At 50.1% G+C, this 22,874-nt stretch overlaps 1 protein-coding gene across 7 annotated transcripts in view; it reads left to right on the forward strand.

Moving 5' to 3' along the window:
* The window catches only part of SUN1 (Sad1 and UNC84 domain containing 1), a 50,192-nt gene that overhangs the window by 23,715 nt on the left and 3,603 nt on the right, over positions 1 to 22,874 (forward strand). For 2 of the 7 annotated variants that reach the window (XM_082669700.1, XM_082669701.1), the window contains exons 7-20: positions 4,833 to 5,030; positions 5,511 to 5,594; positions 5,846 to 5,956; positions 7,082 to 7,180; positions 7,704 to 7,797; positions 8,598 to 8,656; positions 8,805 to 8,950; positions 9,824 to 10,000; positions 12,774 to 12,860; positions 14,291 to 14,334; positions 16,366 to 16,501; positions 17,901 to 18,155; positions 18,883 to 18,967; positions 21,667 to 21,782. In XM_082669700.1, the coding sequence (XP_082525826.1) occupies positions 4,833 to 5,030; positions 5,511 to 5,594; positions 5,846 to 5,956; positions 7,082 to 7,180; positions 7,704 to 7,797; positions 8,598 to 8,656; positions 8,805 to 8,950; positions 9,824 to 10,000; positions 12,774 to 12,860; positions 14,291 to 14,334; positions 16,366 to 16,501; positions 17,901 to 18,155; positions 18,883 to 18,967; positions 21,667 to 21,782 (1,691 nt within the window). The remainder of the gene's footprint in view (positions 1 to 4,832; positions 5,031 to 5,510; positions 5,595 to 5,845; positions 5,957 to 7,081; positions 7,181 to 7,703; positions 7,798 to 8,597; positions 8,657 to 8,804; positions 8,951 to 9,823; positions 10,001 to 12,773; positions 12,861 to 14,290; positions 14,335 to 16,365; positions 16,502 to 17,900; positions 18,156 to 18,882; positions 18,968 to 21,666; positions 21,783 to 22,874) is intronic. The other 5 variants (XM_082669702.1, XM_082669703.1, XM_082669704.1 and 2 more) reach the window with 5 other exon arrangements.

Genomic DNA, 22,874 nt, shown 5'->3' on the forward strand with positions numbered 1-22,874 from the left:
GGTGGAAGGTCTCGCGGGGCAACCTTGGCCCTGCTGACCGGCAGAGGAGGCCCTTGGGACCCCGGTGCGCCAGCTTGACCACAGAGGGCCCAGGCCTGCCCATGTTCCCAGCTCTGATCAACACCTGGGCCAGACTGAGTCGGCCTCGCTGCTGGGCCCCTGGGGAGAACACAGCTACAGAGGCCCTTCTGGGGGCCACCGTGTGACCGATGTGCCCCTCCAGGCTCGGGGCTCCGCGGCTGCTGTGATCACTGTTTGCCTTAAGGGAACACGTAGGGAGGCTGGGAGTCCTCGACTTGAAATGTGTCGCCTTGTTTCCAAGCCCTTGGTACCTTGTCTGTTTAATCTGAGCACTGGAGTGCTTGGCAGAGCCAGAGGACATGCTCGGGCAGGTGGACAGGGTCTGGACAGAACAGTGCAGGAGGGCGGGGCGCTGTCTGTCTATCCCTGTGTTCCTGGCTGTGCCCTGCGCACGAGGATGCCCAGTTCATACTTCTCAAATGGTGACTTTGACATGATGAAGGATGATACCTGGACTGACAGTTATTTCTATTTCGGCGTCTCATCCTCGTTTCTAGACCTTTGGGTTTTGGCTGCTGTAGTGTTACCGACCTCCTTAGCGTTGATAGAGCAGTGTGGGAATACAGTGAGGGGAAGGGGGTGGCAGAATCAATGTGAGCGTTTCCTCTGTAACAGTTTCTGGATCGTGTGGGTGCTGTAGAGACCAGCATCGCTGAGCGCTCACTCTGCCTCCTGCGCTCTGTACCCATGACCTCACTGACCCTCATAGCAGCCCTGCTGGACAGTTGTCACCCTCATTGTACAGACCAGTAAACTGAGGTTCAGCCAGCTTCAGACACTTGCTGGTAAGTGATGGAGCTTGGACCTGGCCCCAGGCATCTCGCCTGCAGGGCGCCCTCCCCGAGACGCTGTGTCCTCTGAGTGCTCTCCCAGGGCCGGGACTCCGCACCTGGCATGCCGTGTATCGGGTTTTGAGGCTGCATTTTGAAGTGTGCCGTTGCTGAGTTGAGCACAACACCTTTCTCAGAGTAAAAGCACGTTCCACAAACGGTACCTGGTGGAGTCGTGGTGCTCACAGGTCGCCGCCTGTCTGTGGCAGTGTTTGCTGCTGTCCCCCAGCTACGTCTGCATCACCAACAATGCAGCCACTTGTTCTGACAGCATGGAGGATGGTGGGCCTGAACCCAGCTGTGTGGTTGCTGTGTCTTCAGAGGGAAGGTCAGCCGTGGTAGCTTTGGTGGCAGCTTCTGGAAACTCATCCCACTTCCTGCTTAAATCGGTCTTGAGTATTTTGGTGGAGTAAACAAGTTACTATACTGTTATTTGCTTTGAGCTTCTATTCTTATCATGCCCCTTGCTCTTTTAGATTATAGCAGTGGTTTGTAGACCCAATGCTAATTTGTTACCATTGAAAAAATTAGTTTCTAATTATTTGAGTAAAACATTTATCAAAGAACTTTTGAAAACCACAGAGGTGTGCAAGGAAGAAAATTAAAATCACCCATAACCTACACCCAGAGGCTTTTCACTCTTATTGCGTGGTTGAGGTCACACCGCATGAATTTGTTACATGGGCATATTTACTCAAAATATGGGTAACTCTTCACAATCATAAGTTAACCCCCACCCCACATTTCCTTTCTTTCTATTCTTTTTCTTATATTCTCATTGTGAAATCTTTAAACCTTTAAATTTATCTATTTATTTACTAGATGAATTAAGTCACCCCTTGTCCCTCCCCAGTCCCTGTCTGGTTTCCCTTCTGGAGGGAGCTGCAGCTAATCCTGTTCATTGTGGGTTCTCCTGCCTTTTTAATGAGGTGAAAATCATATAACATGAAATTAACCGACTATTTTAAAGTGTACAATCCACTGGTATTTCACAGTGTTGTGTAAGCACCACCTGAATTTTGCTTTCATGTTCCTACAGAAACATGGAGTGTGTTTTTGTCTTTACTTCAAATACATGGTTTTGCAATTTTTTTCATTTTAAATGGTAATTGCGATGAACTTCATTCTTTTTGATGCCTGTCTAATATTGCATTTATGGTTGTATCGAAATTTGTTTAGTCAGTGTCTAGGTGGACATTCAGGCTTTCTTGTTTGTACACTTTTAAAAGCAGTGTTTTCTTTGGGTGTATTTGTGTATGTGCACAAGTCTTCGGGGTAGGCAGGCCAGAAGGAGCGTAAGTGTGCATTAAACATCATTCATCCCGCCTGAGCCACGTAGTTTCTGATTCTGAAACCTTTTGAGGTTCAGGTTGAGTGCATTGTTGACAAAACGTGATTTTCTGGGCCACGTCAGAAAGGCTTTAAAAGCCTTCCATGTGTTTTCCCTGGGACATCGAACAGCGCTCACCAAAGCAAGGTGCTGATAGGATGCGTGCAGATGGACAGATTCAGTACTCCTGTGAGGGCTGGCACCTGTGTGAGAAACCTGTAGGGGCTGGAGACCCGGGAGACCCGGCTCTGCCAAAAGGCGCTCCTATGTGGGCCAGCGCACCTCGGGCCTCCCTGGCCCCTGGGCTAACCGCACAGAAGGACCCAGGGAATTGGAATCTGAAAACACACACTTCTGTGTTTTTTCTCTTGCCTAAGGCAATGCTTGCGTCCCCCAGTAGAAGGTGTAAACTAACTTAGAAAAGATAGGTCTGAATGAATGAATGAGTGAATGAAAAGTCATTCCTTTGAAACTTTGTCGGTTGTCTTGGGTGCTTTGAGCAGAATTTTGCTAATTGAATCAGCCTTAGTCTTTAGAGAAGTAAGGACTGAAACGTCTGCTGCTTCCGGGAGAGGGACCAGCCAACTTGGCTGACTTCGGGGTTGGACAGCTGTGACTGCCGAGCGGCTGAGGCTGAAGTGGGCGGCGTGGCACGCTGCGGCTTGGCCTCTGAGCTGAGCAGCTGAAATACTACTGACCGGCTTTATGGAGGAGCAGCTCTGATGGAGCCCGTCCTCCTGAAGAAACCGCGATTAGCGACTAAATATATTTTAAAAAGTGTTCCGCCCAGCAGCTTCTAAATAAATACTTATCACTGCTGAGAAAAGAAGATTGTTTACAATTTCAGTTTAAATAGATTCTTCCAGTTGACTTCCCAAAAGACTGACCAGGATTGCCCTCTCCCTATGGCCACGTGAGGGTCCCCATTCCATGTACTCTTGCTAAATAAGTGTTTATATTTTTGTTCTTTTAAAATGTTGCCGATTTGATGAATGAAAAATGGATTTTGGTGTCGCTGATTGTCAGTGAGACAGATCCTGCGTTACCTCTTCATGAATTTTTCTGTTCTTGTCCGACCTCTGTATAAAGTTCATGCTGCGGTGTAAAACAAAGAAGAGTGTGAGTGGGGTAACACAGAGTTGGCCCTGACACTCGGGGGCTCCTGGCCCCAGGTTTACATTTGTTTTGGTTCAGGGCTCCAATTCACAGATAGCCTACTCCTTTATTCAGGCTATCTGCGGGGGGAAAGCTCTGATTTTATTTCTTCTGAAATCACTCCAACTCAGACCTCTCCAGTCCCCACTGGCCTCACGCATGTACCCTAAACTCAGGGAGCTGAGCCAGGGGTGAGTGAACGGGCTGGGTATTTGTGCATTTGGGCACGTTGGCGAGCAGCCCCGGCTGCAGGCCGTCCCATGGAGTCACTGTGCAGGAACAAGCCTCATACTTCAGCTGCCACTCAGTGAAGAAACTTTTTTTTTAAACATCTTTATTGGAGTATAATTGCTTTACAACGTTGTGTTAGTTCCTGCCGTATAACAAAGTGAATCAGTTATGTGTATACATATATCCTTATATCCCCTCCCTCTTGCGTCTCCCTCCCTCCCACCCTCCCTATCCCACCCCTCTAGGTGGTCACAGAGCACCGAGCTGATCTCCCTGTGCTGTGCGGCTGCTTCCAACTAGCTATCTATTTTACATTTGGTAGTGTATAGATGTCCATGCCACTCTCTCACTTTGTCCCAGCTCACCCTTCCCCCTCCCCGTGTCCTCAAGTCCATTCTCTACGTCTGCATCTTTATTCCTGTCCTGTCCTGCCCCTAGGTTCACGAGAACCTTTTTTTTAGATTCCATATATGTGTTAGGATATGGTATTTGTTTTTCTCTTTCTGACTTACTTTACTCTATATGACAGGCTCTAGGTTCATCCACCTCACTACAAATAACTTTTTTAAGAATAAAAACTTCTAGCCACTGTGATTTGCAGACTGTCACCCTGCACATTGTAGGTTATAGAGGTCGCACTGTCCTGGTGCTCCAGGTGCTGAGGAAAAGGAGCCTCAGGTGGCCACGTCGGGTCTCTCTGTACCCTGCGGCACGTGCTGTAGCGGACGTCCTTGAAGGGGCTGCTTCTCGCTGACAGGCCTTCTCGAGGCTGGGAACACAGTGGGATGGCTGGGCCGGAGGTCAGGGAAGAGAAGTCGTTTGCCAATTTCTAAAGATGGTAGCGTGTGCATAAACAGCATTGGGGTGAAGTGACCTCAGATTGGATGTTTTATGGAAGACGGCCTGTGGGAGAGATGTGGTGCTGCTGGCGCTCCAGGATGGGGCTGGTTTGCAACTCGGCCCGAGTGTGTGTCTCTGGTGTCCATTTAAAACAGTGGGTTCCAGGGAATTCCCTGGCCATCCAGTGGTTAAGACTCTGCGCTTTCACCGCCCGAGCTTATTAGGTTGGGGAACTAAGACCCTGCAAGCCGCAAGGCACAGCCGAAAAAAAAGTGGGTTCCACTTTGCCCAAAGTGAGTAATCAGGCTCTGACATAGGGAGCGCGTGCTGCGAGAGGAGTAACTGTGTTCACGGTTTCTCACTAGGCCGCGCCGCTCGCTGCAGGGATAGCATCTTGTCGCTGGTCACGCGCACCTCGGCGTCCTTTCCTTCGTTCTTAGTTCAGCTCTTCCAAGTGGCTTTAATGAAGCTCAATTATGAATCAGAAAATTACAAATTGAAAAGTTATGAATCAAAAGATCGCGAATCAAAAAGCTGTGAGTCAAAAAGCCATGAATCAAAAGGTATTTAAATACTTTCTTCCTCCTTTTTCCACCAAATAGAGCTTTCAAGGTGGAGAAAACACTCTTTTCCCCGCGTGGCGCTTCGCTCACGCCCTCTCCTCGCGTCGTTTGCGGCCTCGCTCTCTCGCAGCCTTGCTGTGCATCTCTCTCCCTGTTCTCTGTGCAGTTCTGGATGTTTCCTGGAAGTTGATCAGGGTTTAAACATTAAATAAAAAGTGAACACACTCATCTTTTTATTCTTACGACCATCTTCAAAGCAAAAAATTTATCTGACTGGCATTTCGAATGATGTTTCAAAAATGTTTGAAGCCGGCCCATCCTGCGTGGTGGTCGGGGCACGCCCAAGGTTGGCGGGGCTTGACGGCATTTCCTGAGCGAGGCAGTTACCTCGCCCCCGGCCTGCACCCCCAGCACCACCCCGACCCGGCCACTCTGCAGAGCTCCTGTCCCGGGCTCAGGCCCCTCTCGCCTGTGTTGCAGCTCATTCCAGTCACTGTGGGAGGATGAATGTGAGAGAGCCCCTCGGCGAGGACGGCCACCTCCGTGCAAACGGGGCGTCGCTGTGTAAGTATGGCTCGGCCGCACCTGTGCCATCCTTTTAGGCCGTCCTGGGGCCCCACTGGTTAGGACGGGGCCGGGGCTCTCGCTGCCCGCTTCACACCAGGAGCCTACAGCCACCAGGGGACACTGGCTGGGATTTTGGTTTTTCATAATTGAGTTTCCTAGTTTTTTCAAACTGCCGTTGCTGCGCACCGTTGAGATTGACAGGGTTTGCGTGTTCATCTGTCCAATTAACTGCTTGTCCCACCCCACAGGCGATGACTGTAAGGGGAGGAAGCACCTGGAAACACACACCGCCACCCGCTCGCAGCCCTCATGGCCAGGAGGGCTGGCAGGGACCGTGGGGCTCGCCTTGTCCCATGCAGGTTGTCTCTCGCGCTTTTGTGTTTTGTTTCTGTCGTGTTTTCGCAAATGCTCCTTGTTCATTGTTTCTTTGTGTTTGGAATTCAGGTGTTCAGTAAAAACAGGAATGTAATAACTGTCTTAAAATATGGAGAATATGGCTCTTGAAAAGCTTCTTTGTAAGTGTATTTAGTATAAATTAAGCGTATGGAAAGTTACGTATTTCAGGTGAAATGAACGGTTTAGAAGAAGCTGTGTCCTGCATGGGGTACAGTCGGCCTGCGCCCGGGAAACGGGCCGCGTCCTGAGCCTGTGCAGCCGGGGTGCTATGGAGAAATCCAGTTTGTACCTGTCAGTGTCTTGCCGAAGGGTGCCTTTATAGCAGCTTTTTTTAAAAGCTGAACTTCAAAATTTGTTGTCTCTTAACTGTTAATTAATAAACATAAAGCAATAGATTTTTTAAAAAACCGTTTCTTTGCACGTCAGCTGTGTTGGAATTGCTTAATGTTTTCAGGAGTCAACACGCAAATGCTGGTGTGGGTGTATTACTTCCAGCGGTCACTCTTTAAAAATGAAAGGAATTGATTTCACGAGCAGTTTTCTGCTTTATATGTGTGGCTTTCGGTATAAAGTTAATTGTGTTTTATTTTGTCATCCAGTGGGACTACCGGTTATAATTCCAAAATATTTTTTCACTGGGCTGTAGGAAGATTTTCATCTTGCTGTTTGCGTAACTCTTGTCTCACCCAGAGCATGTTAACTGCTGGTGTCCATGGAATCTTACTTGCTTTAAACGATTGTGCTGTCTTTCCAATACCCATTCTGCCAGCAGCAGCTGTGCACACGTGTAGGGTAGCTGCCAGCCAGGCCCCGCGGGTTTATAGGAAACGTCTGCATTTTACATCCTACGTGTCGATAGGCAGAAGCGAGTGAAAACTGTTCAGACACAGAGCAGGGTTTTCATAAGTTAGTTTCAGCATCTTGCTTGGACTTCAAGTAGTCGATTGTTTTTCTTGAGGAGAGACTGTTGACTGTCTGATGCGAGAGGATTTTGGTACAGTGCCACGAGGTGGGTGTCTCTTGCCGCGTCGGGACTGTGGGGCTGGTGTTTGAAGGTGCCCCTCCCGCCCAAATCTTCTCCGGCACAGGTCACTTCTCGGTGCAGGCGCTGCGCGAGGTCGGAGCCACAGGAGGGTTTGTGTCCAGGACGGTGTCAGCGGTGCTGTGGTTGGCGGTGGCCTGTCCAGGTGGTTATTTTGGCTTTCCATGTTAGCGTTCGCTCCTAGGCTGTTGGCAGTTAAGCACCTGCAGTAAACTGTTCACCTAACCAAGTCAACATTGCATTTTCGGTTTACGTGCTTTGATCCTTGATGTAACGTGTTCCATCCTTTATTACTTAGAAATGCTAACATACTGTGCTTTTGGCTGCATGACATTCATTGTTTCTCCAGTGTATTGGGTGTTGTTGTAAGTACTGTACTTGAGAACGCATGGGTTTGGTGTTTACTCTTTTGTATCTTGTCTTGTGTATGACTTATTGCTTTGTGGCTTATTTACGTTCCTGTGTTTGAGTTATGGATATTCCTGCTGTGATGACTAAGCATTGTCCTAATATACTTCATCCCTAACTTCCTTCATCTTAATATACTTTCAAAGCATCTGTTAGTATATTTCCTTATGCTGCTAGCTTGGCCTTCACAAAACCAGTCCATTAGGAGTTTGGTTTTCCTACGAACGTTTCCTTAGAATGTGTGGTGTTTTCTCTTTTAGGGAAGGCAGCATCTGAAGTATTCTGGTGGCTTGGGGTTGGATGGTACCAGTTTGTTACTTTGGTTTCTTGGCTGAATGTGTTTCTTCTTACAAGGTAAGGAAACTGATACCGTGTCAGCTTGGTGTTTTAAAGAACTGATTTTGTGCTAATTTCATGGTATCATTTGATTTAATCATTTTATATTTTGCAAAGTGCTTTCATAGTCTTAATTTTTCAAACCACTCCTGTTAGAAAGGAAAAGCAGGTGTCATCCTTGAAGAAAACCGGATGCGCAACGTTTAAGTGACGTGTCCAGGATTACACAGCTGGGAGGGTGTGCTCGGGACTGTAGGCCTGGACCTTCTGGTGCACTTGCCCCAGCACCAGGTTGCCTCAGTGGGTCGATGACCAAGGTCCTTAAGTGCCCTCCTGTGCACCCAGCCCAGCGTGTTGGCAGTTAACTGACCTGCTGGGTTGTTCACATGGGCCTGGGAGACAGCACCGTGTGGCCAGGTTTTCCTTCAGGCAGCCACTTACCTTGTAGATAAAACTAACTGCATTTCTCAGCCTGTGACTTCCACTTTAAATTAGGGAGGGGATATTTTGTATAAAATTATCTAGAGAGGTCATATAGAATAGTGAGCCCTGCCTTTTACTTTTTCCAAGTTAAATGTTTTGATTTTTTTTTTTTTTTTTTGCGGTACGCGGACCTCTCACCGCTGTGGCCTCTCCCGTTGTGGAGCACAGGCTCCCGACTCGCAGGCTTAGCGGCCGTGGCTCACGGGCCCAGCTGCTCCGCGGCATGTGGGATCCTCCCAGACCGGGGCACGAACCCGTGTCCCCTGCATCGGCAGGCGGACTCCCAACCACTGTGCCACCAGGGAAGCCCTAATGTTTTTCTTTTCATTCCTTAGGTGCCTTCGAAATATTTGCAAGTTTTTAATCTTGCTCATTCCAGTATTACTTTTACTAGGTAAGTAAAATTTTACTTTGTTACCTAAGATGACTAATATGTACACGTGCATATATATGTAAATCAGTGAAAGAATTGAACATTTAAGTACACCTTTTGAAAAGCACTGTATGTACATGTGTATACAGTTGCTTTTCTCTCCTTCAAGGTGCAAGTATTTCATTATGGGGCCAGGGTGATGTTCTTTCACTCCTGCCTGTGTTAAACTGGATGCACAGCCACAGAGCACAGAGGGTGGATGACCCTAGGACCATGCTCACACCCGACACTTCGCACCCGAACCAGCCTCTGCAGGTAATCAGTTAGGATGTGCTCTTCCCTGGCGTTGCCAATCTGTGTTCTCCAGAGTAAGTTTCCATATTACTTGTAAACTGCAAGGTAGTTCAGCTGGGCACTCTGTCTTAGAAAATATTTTAAAACGTCAAATAAGCATGTCTTACAGCTCCTTAAATGTTCCGAAACACTTCAAGTAATGCATACAGGCGCACCTCAGAGATACTGCGTGTTCAGCTCCAGTATCATACGAATTTTTTGGCTTCCTGGTGCATATAAAAGTTATCTTTACAGTGTACTATAGTCTGTTAAGTGTGCAATAGCATTATGTCTAAAAAAATAGTGTACAGACCTTTATTGACAATACTTTATTGCTAAAAAATGCTAACCATCATTTGAGCCTTTAATGAGCTGTAATCTTTTTGCTGGTGGAGGGTTTGAAATATTTTGAGAATTACCAAAGTGTGACACAGAGACACAAAGCGAGCAGATGCTGTTGGGGAGATGCGAGGACAGACTCACTGGGCGCAGGGACCCCACAGCCCTTCATTTGTGAGCCATGCAGTATCTGCGAAGTGCAGTAGAGCGAGGCGTGCCTGTATTTCAAGCAGTCTCATTATTTAGTTCATTTTCATTAAAAAAAAAAGCTTTCATTACTTTGGAAAATACAGAAAGCATAAAGAAGAAAATAAAAACCACCCATAGTCTGCCACGTAAAGGAAATCACTAATGATGAACATTTTCATGTCTTTTCCTTTGGGGGTGTGTGTGTATTGTAGTTGACGTTTTCCTGTAATGCTCTGTTTCGTTGTTTCGACTTATCCTGTACTGTACTCTCCTTTGCCAGGTTGACCTTCTCATTTGTGTCACCTTTGGAACCTCTTACTGTTTCAGGTTGGCGATGAGGTTTTCCACTGGCATCGGATGAGTGAAGTGGAAAGGCAGGTGGCTGCATTGTCGGGACAGTGTCACAGCCATGACAAGAAGCTTGGAGAGTTGTCAACCTTGCTCCAGAAACTGCAGGCGCGGGTGGACCGGGCAGATGGCAGCAATGAGGGGGTGTGGCCCCCGGTGAGGAGCGTGGTGGGGGCAGCGTCTCAAGGGGGCTGGCACTGGTGGGCTGTCGGGCTCCCAGGTGATGCCACCTTGGAGTTCTCGGGTGTTGTGTTTTCCTTTTGGGGACAAGGAATAGGAGGGCCCTGCAGTGAGAGGTGGCCGCACGGATGGCAGGTGGGTTCCTGGCCTGCAGTGGCGGGGAGCTGCGGTAGGTGCCCCCGGAGGAGATGCCACGTCTGAGGCCAGGGTAGGGGGTGGGGTGCACCCTGGGAGCAGGCAGGGTTGGGGGAGGGGGTGGAGGCGCGTGGGTGACGCCCAAGAGTGAGGTCAGGCTGCGGCGGGACAGACGGGTGTCCCTATCCTGCGTTTTAATTGGTGAATGGATTGAACACAATTCGATGAAATTTTTCTGGCACTGAACGGAAAAGCTCAAATTTGTGATTTAAAATATCTCAAGATCATGAAATAGTTAAGTAGCTACTATTCCTTATGAAACCGTAGGCCTGTATATACGTGTCTCACTTATTTGGTTCTCAAGGAAAGGCTTGTCAGTCCGTTTTCCTCAAAACTGAGGTTTATTTTCTTAAGTTCCACAATAATTCAATTTAGGTATTTTGGATTGAAATCTTTAAAATAGGCATTGCCCCTTGTCTCCACAAGTGCTTTTCCCTGATCCTGTTTTCTCAGCAAAGAGCCCACTACCCACCCAACTGTTCGCACTCCGACCGGAGGGGACCCTCCACCCCTGATCATGCATGTCTTGTCAGCCTGCGGACCCCTCAGGGCTCCCCGTGGCCCCACCGTGCTCTCGAGCAGCCTGGCTCTGCCTGGCTTCGCCGGAGCCTGCCTCGACTTGTCTCGGGGTGGGTGCCCCTTGCCGGCTGTTTCCTGACTGGGCTCAGGAAACTGAGCTCTCCTGTCCCGGCATCAGCTTGCGCCCCTGTTTGTAGCTGCCGCTGGCTTAATCCACTGTGTTCCACCTGTTGGGGGCAGAATGTGTGAATCTTCTCGATTCCGGTCGGGTCCCTGTAACGTGCTGACAGGCACTGGTTCCCAAAGTTACTAGGCGTGTTCCACCTTCTCTGCGTGGCCCCCGGGTGCCTGCTTGGGGTTCTCACATCCAAAGGCCACCGGGCGTCCTGCGTTGATTCCTCACTAGTTGCTTATTTTTGGCTTCTCAGCCGTAGAACTGAGATGATTTCAGTGAGATCCAGTTAACACCGTTACGAGTGTTCTGTTCCTTGTTTTAAAATGAGATTCGAGATGTGCTGAGCTGAGTGCAGATTTAGCTCATCCTTCCCACGCTGTCCTCCACCACTTACCCCTATTCAGGTGTGATTGTGACGGTGACCCTGGAAGGTTGAAGCTTGGTTCTGCGGCTGCCACACACGGGTGGTCAGCGTGCTGACTACCTGTTATCCTTCCCTGAGCGGCTGGCACAGGTTTATCCCACGTGTGTCTCCAGGAGAGTGGGCCACCTGCTGCATGTGGCTGTGCGAGTTTAAAGTAACTAACACTTAGGGACTTCCCTGGCGGTCTGGTGGTTAGGGCTCGGCGCTCTCACTGCTGTGGCCCGGGTTCCACCCCTGGTCCGGGAACTGAGATCCCACAAGCCACGAGGCCCCCCCACCGCCACACACACAAATTAACACTAAGTAACATTTAGCTTCTCTTTCAGTTGCCCCAGCCACACATCAGGTGCTCCGGGGCACATGTGGCCGCCATGCTGGGCAGAGGCCGTCCCGCTGTGCCCAGGGCCAGCGGGCTGTACAGTAGGAGACCCGGCCTGGCCGTGAGGACGTGCAGCCGAGTCCAGCGGCTGACCCTCCCGCATCCCAGTGCCCTGGGGTCATCCTCCCAGCTGCCCTTCATCCCTTAGCTTTGCTTCACCTGATTTGTCATCTTATGTTTTTATAAGTCATTGTGGTTATATTTTGGAACAAGGTGGGGTATAAAATCAGTGGATGAAACTCCTGTAATAAGAGTGTATAATGACTTACTGTTTTTCTTTCTGACTGGATTTTAGTGGTTCAGAATGTGCAGGCGTTCTTTGCTGCTGGTGGTGTCTCCTGTGTGGATGTCCTTTGATTATATAACTGGCAGAGATTTTTCTAGACCTTCCCAGGGAGTGTATCTGATATGCTTACTCCAGATTTACCTTCTAAGAACTGCTGAAGAGATGGGTGGGGATGTGCTGGACAAAGGCTGTTTTCAAAGTTACTTATGTTGAGAAAAAAATCTTATTTTCTCTCTGCCGCTGTGCTGATCACCTGTGTCCCTGAGCCGGGGGGTCGGGGGGGGAACGTGCCTGTTGGCCGCCTGATCTGAGCTTTCTTCCCCTGATCAGCACTGTTCTGAGGGCTCTAGCACCGGTTCTGATGACCATTGAGATGTCACACACTTTATACGAATATGAAAGATCAAGAAGGAGTGAGTGGGCCCTTGGTGGTTGTGGTGTAAGTCTCTGGGTACAGCAGGTGCCTGGGGAGGGTGTGTTGAATGAATGGTAATTGCTCTGCTGTCCATGCAGGTGTTTTTGGTAATTACCAGTCTTCTTAACGAATATTCTGTGACTAGAAAAGCTGTTTGTGCCTTTTATCTTAGGGCAGGTTTCAGAGGCGGAGATGAGGACGTCACTGAGGTCACCCCCATGGGATGCTGTGCCCAGCTGTGACCACAGTCTATGGCTGTTGTGCTGTGTAGAAACAGCGTGGCCTGACTGGCCAGGTTTGGGCTTATTTGTTGCTTAACTTTCTCTACCATTTGTTCATTCATTTTCCTTTTCAAGACCGACTATGTGACTCTCCGCCAAGAACATGAATTGCGCATCTCCAGCCTGGAAGATATTCTTGGAAAACTGACAGAAAGATCTGAGGTATTCATGCTCTTGACCTTTCACTTGCAGCCCCAGCACCGTGATTTCCTTGAGAAGCGTCAGCTGCAGTTACTGTGCTCACAGCCCCCAGCCTTTAAAGTGCTTCTTTTAGGGTGTTTGCTGCCATCCTTTATAAAACGAAAGGGAAATATTCTTTTTTTTTTTTAATTTAAAAAAATTTTTCTATTTATGTATTTTTATTTTTGGCTGCGTTGGGTCTTCATTGCTGCGCGCGGGCTTTCTGTAGCTGCGGTGAGCAGGGGCCACTCTTCGTTGCGGTGCGCGGGCTTCGCACAGTGGTGGCTTCTCTTGCTGTGGAGCACGGGGTCTAGGCGTGCGGGCTCAGTAGTTGTGGCATGCGGGCTTCAGTAGTTGTGGCTCGCGGGCTCTAGAGCGCAGGCTCAGCAGTTGTGGCGCACAGGCTTAGTTGCTCCGTGGCATGTGGGATCTTCCTGGACCAGTGCTCGAACCCATGTGCCCTGCATTGGCAGGCGGATTCTTAACCACTGCGCCACCAGGGAAGCCCCCATTGTGTTGCTTTAATGTTTTGTAAGTGTGTCCAGCTCACTGGCTCCCAGGTGGGGGCGGTTCTCCTCGCTGTCACCCAGCCTCCACAGGGTGACGGTGTCTGTGGGCAAGGGAGTGAAGGTTCACCCTGGACCTTCTGACCGGGGATTTTCTGGTCAGAAAGCCTAGTCTTGTCAGGTGTCGGGCAGGCGGAGGGAGGAGACGGCACCTGCGTGGACATGGACAAGGACTGGGGGCGCCGAGTGGGTGGCCTGGACCCCCTGATGGGCCTCAGGGGAGACGCACAGCCCTCGGGAGCTCAGGACTGGCCGCTGCGTTGCTGACAGTGTCAGAGGGGAGCAGTTCAGTCCATCCGTTGATGAGATGTTTCCAGGGTGCCTGAGGAGGAAGCGCACCTCCGTGAGGGAGCTGGCGTTGGTCCTGTCTGTGTCGCCCGCCTCTGTCGAGTTACGGCCTCCGTGGCCGCTGGGCCTCGGCTCGCGTGGGGCGGTGCGCGCCCGCGCCTGTGAACAGGCCGTGTTAATAAGTCGTGCCTTCATGTGTGAGTCTGCCGTCCTCCTCCTTGTCCAGCCACGCTGAAAGCACTTACCCGAGGTGGTGGCGGCGGCAGCGGCGGCGTCTGGCTTCCTGGCCTGCGTCCTGGTTACAGGAGCTGCTTATTTTGTATGACCTGTGCACCTCTCTAAGTATACGTTGTGTGTCGTCTTTTAAAAGTCTGCTTTGAAAAGTGAACATCCCTTACCTGCCTGCCAGCAGGCAGGTCTGGGCTTTAAATTAAGGGGGGAAAAATCCTAGATAAATATGTGTATTTCTATTTCTGTTTATAGAGTCAAGTATATGATTTTATGGAAAGTTGGTATGTAACTTGTGTATTTAAACGGATTGTTTCTCCTACATTTTAGGCCATCCAGAAGGAATTAGAACAGACTGCACTAAGAACAGTCAGGTAGGATAATTCCAGATAAATTCCTCTTCTGTCTTCTGTGCTCCTCTCTGTCACGTGGGGCTGTGCCGTCCTTAGCAAGGGGCACTGTTTGCACCTGGGATGACTGGGCTGTGTTGGTGGTAACAGTCCCAACTGTTGTCTTTCTGGGAGACCCTTCAGGGCACCTGAGGATGGAGGAGGGGTCGGGGAGCTTGTTACCATCCACCTCCATGCAGCACCAAAGACAGCGGGGTCCCCGGCTTTGCTCTGGGGGGAATCCCTGCCCGGATGTGCCGGGAGGGTCCTCAGGGCGCGAGGAACGGGCCGTGAGTTCATGGCACAGCGTGGAGTGGGCTTCCTGCCTGGACCTCTGCTGGCTCTGCGGGCATCACAGTTCAACCCTGGTCCCCCGCTCGGCAGCCCCTCGAGGGGGCCAGACATGCGCCTTCTGAGCTGCAAGGCTCTCACCAAGGCTGGGCCTCCTCTGAGCCCTTTCTTTGTTGCTAAACAGCCCTGGTCCCTCAGCAGTTTCAGGGGGGTGGCGTTTGGTCCCTCGTAGCCTGGTTGCTTTTCTTCCGCACATTTGTCAGCTTCCCTGAAGTCCCCTGGCAGCATGGAGCTTCTTCCTGTCTCAGAGCCGCTCACCGTTTTCACACCCTTGGTTTTGTCACCTGGGTTCTCTCCACCCCATTATCTGAATAGGACACTGTTACCCTTTTGTTACTCCAGCCACTCCAGTCACCGGCTCAACGCTCAACTCAGGAGAGAGCAGATGACGAGCGTTAACCTCTCATCTTCCCGCTCTCGCTCCTGTGTGTTTCTCTGGGTCCTATCGTGGGATTTGAGACCTCACCCACCCTCCTCTCGGGATGGGTATGAGTGTTAGCACGCTTTTAACTTTCCTTTAGAGCCTTTACGTATCAAAACACCTTTTGGCTGAAGCCATGTGGCTCCTGCAGTGTTTACCCCAGAGTGCACTCTGCTGAGATATGAGCTGTTGGTGTCTCAACAACTATAACTACCTATAGACAACTATAAATGTAATATCGTAGTATTTCATCATGTGCAATACCTACATTAGAATAGAATTGTTAATGTTGTAGTTTATCTTAGGACAGGGCCGAAAGCAAGCTCATCCCACGAGATGGACTGTGCCGAAGCCCAGCAGCAGAGGGCTGCCGCCCGCTCGGGCAGAACAGCGCCGTCTGTCCTGCTGCGGTAGCTTTTATTGGAGCATTGTCTAGGTTTACACGTTAAGACTTGTTTTCTTAACCCTTCAGAAGTGCCAAAGCAGCACCCTGTGTTTTGATTAATCATACAAGCAATAATTCGCTTTCTTGAGAACCTGCCGTGCTTTGTCCTTGAGCGCAAAAGCAGCACAGAGTTCCCACCATTATTTTGATTAGACTGAAGTAGCACAAGGACATCTCCTTGCGTTCCCACCACTGATTATACTAGGACATCTCATGGATCAGTGCCCAAAGCACTCAATGCTTCTCTGCAGACCCCCGGTTTGCTGGGGGTGCTCAAAGCAATCAGGACTGTTTGCAGTTCTGGCTTATTCGCCAGCCCCCAGTTTGCTGAGGGGGGGCTGATGGGTCACGTCTCCTTTCCATGTCCTCAGTTATTCCACTACAGGTAAAACCCTGAAGCCATATGTTTTTAGTTTTCTCTTCCAGTAGCATGAAAAATTCATATTTAATTTTATAGTGATTATCAGTAAACACTGTCACTTCTCTGAAGTCTTTTTCAGAATTTTAAGGCGATAGGTACAGGTTTAAATATTAAATAGTATATGAGAGTCCGCACCAGCACCCAGAGAAGCATAACCGCTGCCCATGGCAGGTTTGGCCCCCGCCCGGGCAGGTGTGCGTGTCTGTGTGCGTGCGGACCTTGAGGTGGGAACAGTCTCCGGGGCCTTGGCTTGAAACTTGTGTGCTGCTGAGGGACAGGGTGGTGTGTTCACAGCTGACCTGCCCGGGGAACACGGGCGTTTCTCCTGCACGTACTGTTGGCAGGACTGACCTATCCTGTCGTCACCCCCCGCTGCAGCAGAGCCGACGAGGAGCCGCGCCTCCTTGCCGTGGCCCGGCGTCTGGAGCAGGAGCTGGGGCGTCTGAAAGCAGGCTTGTCCGGGCGGCAGCGGTTGGGAGCCAGCCAGGAGGAGGTGGACGCGGCATCCGAAAGAGTAGGTGTCCTCAGCTTTACGTTTTGTTTTATCATGGAAGATAAAAACACTCGAGTTGATATGTTTATTAAGTTAATTTCAACTTCCTTTAAAAATTTTGTTTTACTATATTTGAAGTTTTTAACCATCTTGAATAGAATAATTAAAAATTCAGCTCCCCTCGAATTCCCGCCTCTCCAGTGACACGAGATGTCTTTCCTTCCTTTACACACGCATGGCCAAGGGCTCACCTTTATTGGGGGCAGGGCCAGTTGTGTATCTTCTTACCAAAGTAGAGTCACGCTGCGGTTTCGTATCACATCCTCACGTCACGGACATTGCTTCAGACCTCTATCCACGTGCAGAAGAAGAAATCTAGACATTCATAGCTACGTGAAAATGGAAACACGGACATTGGAGTGGCACAGGTCATCCTAAGTCAAAGGCGGATGGTTGTTGGGGAGGAGGTCTCGCAGGCCCAGGGTGACAGTTTGCGGTGCAGGGAGCTACTGAGGCCGACGGGGCAGTGCAGCAGAGATGTGGCCCAGCCCGGCAGGCAACCCGTCTCCCTGAATGGGTTTGCAGGTCACATGAATGACTGCTCCTCAGTCCTCAGGATGGCGAGGTGGTGACAGTCTCCTCTGGGGCTGGCTCGGGACACAGGTGTCCTCATGGCTGGGGGACTGTGAATGCCTGCAGCCTTTGGGGGGAAGATCTTGAGATGGTCATGGGTCACAGAGGCACACAGGCTTTGAGACGAGCAGCCACTCTCCTGGGACTCCGGGCGCAGAGGTGAAAGCGCCAGTGCAGGGGCCACGGACGAGTGTGCAGTGTTGTGACAGTAGCACTGAGGTGGCCCAAGTGCCCGCGTCCGGGCCGCGGCTGAGCTGTGCGGCGGAGCGTTCCAGAGCCTGCAAGTGAGGAGGTCGATGTGCTCGCTTTGTCACAATGCTGTGCTTTTCCTGGTGCTTCTGCCCCGTCTTCCGCTCTCTGTGGGGCAAGGAGAGGAGCTTATACACATAACGGTGTGTGTGTAGAAATAATGCACTTGGACGCTTCCAGCCTGCGTAAAGTTACATTTTCAGTTGTGTGTGTGACTGTTTCCTTCTCAGACTGAGTTTGAAGACGAGGGGCCCTGTCATCTGCACCTCACCTGGGGCAGGGCCCCTCTCCTGCTGTCCCGTGGGCACCCAGGGCACCTAGGCTGTGCTGTCCTCTATCCCTGTTCCCCTGAGTGTATTTCAGCCTCTTTGGAGGGTTCTTAAGTTTCGTATGAAGGGAAGAAACCGTGTCAAGTTTCCATTATGGATTTTGAACTGCTGTGTGATCTTTCCAGGGTATCTAAGGTGACAGAGTGAAGAGTTGAAATGATTTCGCTAAAACAGTAGATTCATGTTATATTCACCAATGATTTTACTAGGTGGACGCCCAAGTCAGAGAAACTCTCAGACTCATGTTCTCCGGAGATCAGCACGAATCTTCTCTCGAGTGGCTGCTCCAGAAACTGTCTGCTCAATTTGTAAATAAGGATAACTTGCAGATTTTATTACGAGATTTAGAGCTGCAGATACTGAAGAACATTACCCACCACATTTCTGTGACAAAACAGATGCCAACTTCTGAAACTGTAGTATCTGCTGTGAATGGAGCGGGCGTTTCTGGAATAACAGAAGCGGTAAGTAGACGATGAGAATTGTTTAAAATACACATGGTAGTGAAACTGATCATCTAGGTATTAAGCTAGCAGATTTTTAAATTTATTTATTATGCATGTATGTATGTATTCAGCTAGCTAGCTGCGCCTGGTCTTAGTCGCAGCACGCCGGATCTTTAGTTGCGGCACGTGGGATCTAGCTCCCTGACCAGGGATCAAACCCAGGCCCCCTGCATTGGGAGCGTGGAGTCTTCCCCACTGGACCACCAGGGAAGTCCCAAGCTAGCAGATTTTGATGTTTTGTTCTACGAATGGTCTTCTAGGGATGTGATTATGATATAAAAAGTGCTTAGCACCATGCAGGGTGCTGGGAACGGTAAGCTTCGGGTGTTATTGTTATCACACTACTTCTTAGGAGTACTTTATACTTTATTAATCTTTTTGTCCCAAAGACTTGGTCTCCCTGGGTGGCCACATACCTTCTGGAATTACACAAAAATTTCCCATAATACAGTCCCAAGTTACCATCTCTAACGCTAGTCCTTGCTTTGTCCACTTTTTATGGCACTGGGGGTTCCGGCTCTGAGACTTTCTTGCCTGTGTCTGAGCCGGGATCCCCGCAGTTGAGAGCAGGACTGAAGTTTGGGATTGCTGAGACAGCCCCCGTGCCTGTTGTCCCCAAATAGAGTTAACTGAAAACATGTCCTTCATTTCTGGGGTCGTCTCCGTGTGTGCCTCCACTGCCCAGCAAGCGCGTGCCATCGTGAACAGCGCCCTGAGGCTGTACTCCCAGGACAAGACTGGCATGGTGGACTTCGCCCTGGAGTCCGGGGGTGAGTGCCAGACCCCTGACCCAAAAGTGCTACTGTCAGCGGGAGACCACTCAAGAGGCTGTTACCTGCCCCACGCCCAACAGTAGGGAGCTTGTTAGAACTTTCAAAGATCTGAGAAAGAGCATTATTCTAGGCGGGCCCCTAGTGTTCTGCCTCAGAGCACAGCCAGGTTCCCCCAGGAGCTCTGGTGGCTGTGCTTGCAGCTCACGCGTCAGCTGTGGGTGTGAGCCTGTGAGATGACACACATCAGCAAAATCTCAGTTTGGGGGCCTTTCAGTAGCTTTTAGGTTTTTCTGGCCATATGAGAGTTTACCACCACAGAAATTATTGATTATTCACTTATGATCTTGTGTGTTGTACAGTGTGTGGGTTTTTTTAAGTATAGAGTTCAGTAAAAAGAAACTGACCCTAGAGCAGCATGGGTCAAGCTGAATGAATAGAGGGAAGGATGGGGGTGCTATTCTGGTTTCTCGAGGAAGTGGTCCATTGAGTCTGGAAGTGCTGCGTGGACATGGCACAGGCTCTGGACCAGGTGTATTGGATAAACCAGACTTGGCTTAGTGAAGCATCGTGTCCGTGGACTTCTGTCACCATCCCTCGGTGGCGTCCAGGGCAGCACACCCGGATCACACATGGGAACACGTCTGTGAAAACGGGAATGACGTCTTGTCAATGCAGGGAGCATTTTGCCACCATACGTGTTAGAGAAAATCTTGGTTTTCTGAATTTTTAAAACTTAGGAATTGCAGATGAGGGCTGGGTGACTAATACGGTCTCTTGGAGGAAAGGAGGTTCTTGATAACACTTCAGTAATAAAGGGTGAGGGCCTGTGGGAGGGGTGGGGACATCAACCCACAGTGAGTGTCAGTCACCTGCCCCAGCCATTCAGAGCACCAGGCGATGGGGCTCAGAGCGGCCTGGCGGGAGCTGCGGCCCGTCCCCATCGCTCACCTTCTCACGGGGGCTGAACAGACAGTGCAGGAGGCTGCCGCTCCCGGCAGACACCGCCAGGTTCTTCCAGCGTCAGAAGTTAGTAAGGCTGCTAACTGCTCTTCGGTATATTTTGTTTAGAATGACTGTTTTAGAATATTAAATGATTTTAGTTTTGTGTTTTGAAATTCAGTGATTTCTGAAGAAATCATTTTTGCAATTCAGAGACATCAAATGACGATTTAACAGTTCAGTGGGACCAGTAGTTGTCATTTTTTCTTAGAGGCTTAATGAGTCCTCACAGGTTGGTATGTTATTAATTCAGAATTCTGATAATCCTGACAAGGCTGAACTGAACGTTCTGTTACTGAACAAAACGTATATTGGCTCTTTTTAAGTGAAAAAAGTGAGTCAGTGTATTTAAGAAGACACTTTTTTAGAATGAGAATAAGATATTTTAAAAAGAATTCAGTGGTTCAGAAGTTTGGACCTGCTGATCAGCTATGTCAAAATCACATTGTTTTCTTGTTTAAAATTCCATCCCATCCAATCCCCTCCCCCGTTATCGGGTGAGAAGCTCTAAAAGGGGCCTGCGGCTGCGTTTGCAGATGTTCTGAGGGGTCGTGATGTGCAGCCACGTTAGGGACTGTTGGCTCTTAGCATACAGACTGCTCAGGACTTTTTAGTTTTATTACTCACTTATTTGTTTTTCTTTTTAATTTATTTTAGTTGATGTTTCTTCCCACACCATGTTGTTTTGGCCTGCTTTGGCACCAACATCCTGTCTGTCCTGTTTCCGGCAAAGTGGACTTTTTTTTTTTTTAACACTCTTTATTATTATTATTGAGGTATAATTCACATAACAAACTTCACCATTTTCAAGTGTACAGTTTCATGGCTTTTAGTATATTTATTATGTTGTACAACAGTCACCACTACCTAATTCCAGGACTTTTTTTTTTTTTTTAATTTATTTATTTTTTGGCTGCATTGAGTCTTCGTTGCTGCATGCGGGCTTTCTCTAGTTACGGCAAGCAGGGGCTACTCTTTGTCGTGCGCGGGCTTCTCATTGCGGTGGCTTCTCTTGTTGCAGAGCACGGGCTCTAGGCACGCAGGCTTCAGTAGTTGTGGCACACAGGCTCAGTAGCTGTGGCTCACGGGCTCTAGAGCACAGGCTCAGCAGTTGTGGCGCTCGGGCTTAGCTGCTCCGCGGCGTGTGGGATCTTCCCGGACCAGGGCGTGAACCCGTGTTCCCTGCACTGGCAGGCGGATTCTTAACCACTGCGCCACCAAAGAAGCCCCAGGACATTTCTGTTTATTTCCAAATAGAAACCCTGTCCTTGTTAGCACCTTCCTATTTACCCCAGCAATTGGTAATCGTCATAATATTTTATCCCTTTGGCCTATTAAGTAGGTCCTCTGAAAACCTGACAGGTAACACTGGTGCCGGGTTGAATTCGTCATTATTTATTTTAAAACGTGAACAAAAGTTCACTCAGTCGCTGTCCCTACAGTGGCAGGCGGGGAGCCCAGTGTTTTAAGAGTCTTTGGTGGGTGGGAGGGACTGCGTGTCCTAAAGTAGTTGTGAGCTGTTGGCCCTGAATTTGGAAACAGTAAGAATAGAGCCGACCTGCAAGCAGAAGGTTCTTCATGGAAGTTAGAGACGTGAGAAGTTTAGAGCACTTCAGATAAACCTCTACAGGTGGGCAGTGATATTGTTTCTGAGACAGTAGGACAAGATACTGAGACACATTTCAACTCTGCTGTAGGTGGGAGCATCTTGAGTACCCGCTGCTCTGAGACGTATGAGACCAAGACCGCACTCATCAGCCTGTTCGGTGTGCCGCTCTGGTACTTCTCCCAGTCCCCCCGCGTGGCCATCCAGGTGAGCAGGTGTCCGGATCATCGAGTGCGGGTCGAGGCCTCCAGCACAGTCATGGTGCCGGCTGAGCCGTTTTAGGGGTGTGCTTGCTTACCTTGTTGTTGAGGTGTAAGCTGGAGCATGCGGACCCTCAGTCTACAGCTCAGGGGATCTGCATCAAGCGGGCACGTCTGTGGACCCAGGAGCACAGTCCCAGCGCCTCTAGGTCCCCTATTGCCCCCTCTCACCTCAAAGGTGACTTCCGATGCCATCTGTTGGTTCTGCTTGTGTTTGATTGGTGCAGGCGAGGCTGCCTATCCTGTCCTGTGTCTGACTTCACCCATTTCTCTGGGGTGTCGCTCACCGTCAGAGCTGGAGGGCCTTCCACGAGGAGGTTGTGTGTTGCGCTTCCTCGGTGTTTCAGGAGGTGGAACGGGTGGAGACGCGCAGGTGGCGTCAGGAGGAGCCCCTCTCCCTCTGCATGTCACACCCACGGCTGCTCAGGGGACTGTAGGGCCCTGTCCTCCAGTGCCTTCTGCAGAGGCGCTGGGCGCCCCGCTGCTGCAGAGCCTCCCTTCACCGCCCGGGCTGTGCCCACGCAGGGCTCAGGGACAGAGAGCTGCAGCGCTCAGAGACGTCCACCGGACCTCGGCACTAACGTTAATGACAGTGTTTGAAGGAAGGTCCAATAACTCCCTCTGTGTGAACCATGCACACAGTAGCCGTCTCTCACTTAAAAAGCGCAAATCCGATCTCAGAGTCGGGAGTTGACTTGAGCATCCAGTCAGGGTCAGTGAACCTCATGTTTTGGGTGCTCCAGTCCCGTCCTAGTGGCCGTCTTGTCCTTGGGGGCTGCCCGGCTTGGCATTTGTCGTCTGAGCTGCTTGGACTGACCCCGCTGCCCTTGGCCCCAAGCTGCAGGGCTGTCCCAGAGGTCGAAGGGCTCCAGAGGTCTCGACGTTCTGCAGCAGGTCCACAGCCTTGTCCCTGGGCTGCAGGTTGGGTCTGGAGCTTAGGTAGCGGCCAGTACCTAGGTGCTGGGTGGATGTGAAGGGGCAAGTGGAGGCGGGCCTGCTGGGAACATCCTCTCGGGAGAACCGCACGGCACCCTGGACG

The sequence above is a fragment of the Grampus griseus genome (genome assembly GCF_964374135.1).
Source record: "Grampus griseus genome assembly, chromosome: 14".
In the NCBI taxonomy this organism is placed as follows: Eukaryota; Metazoa; Chordata; class Mammalia; order Artiodactyla; family Delphinidae; genus Grampus; species Grampus griseus.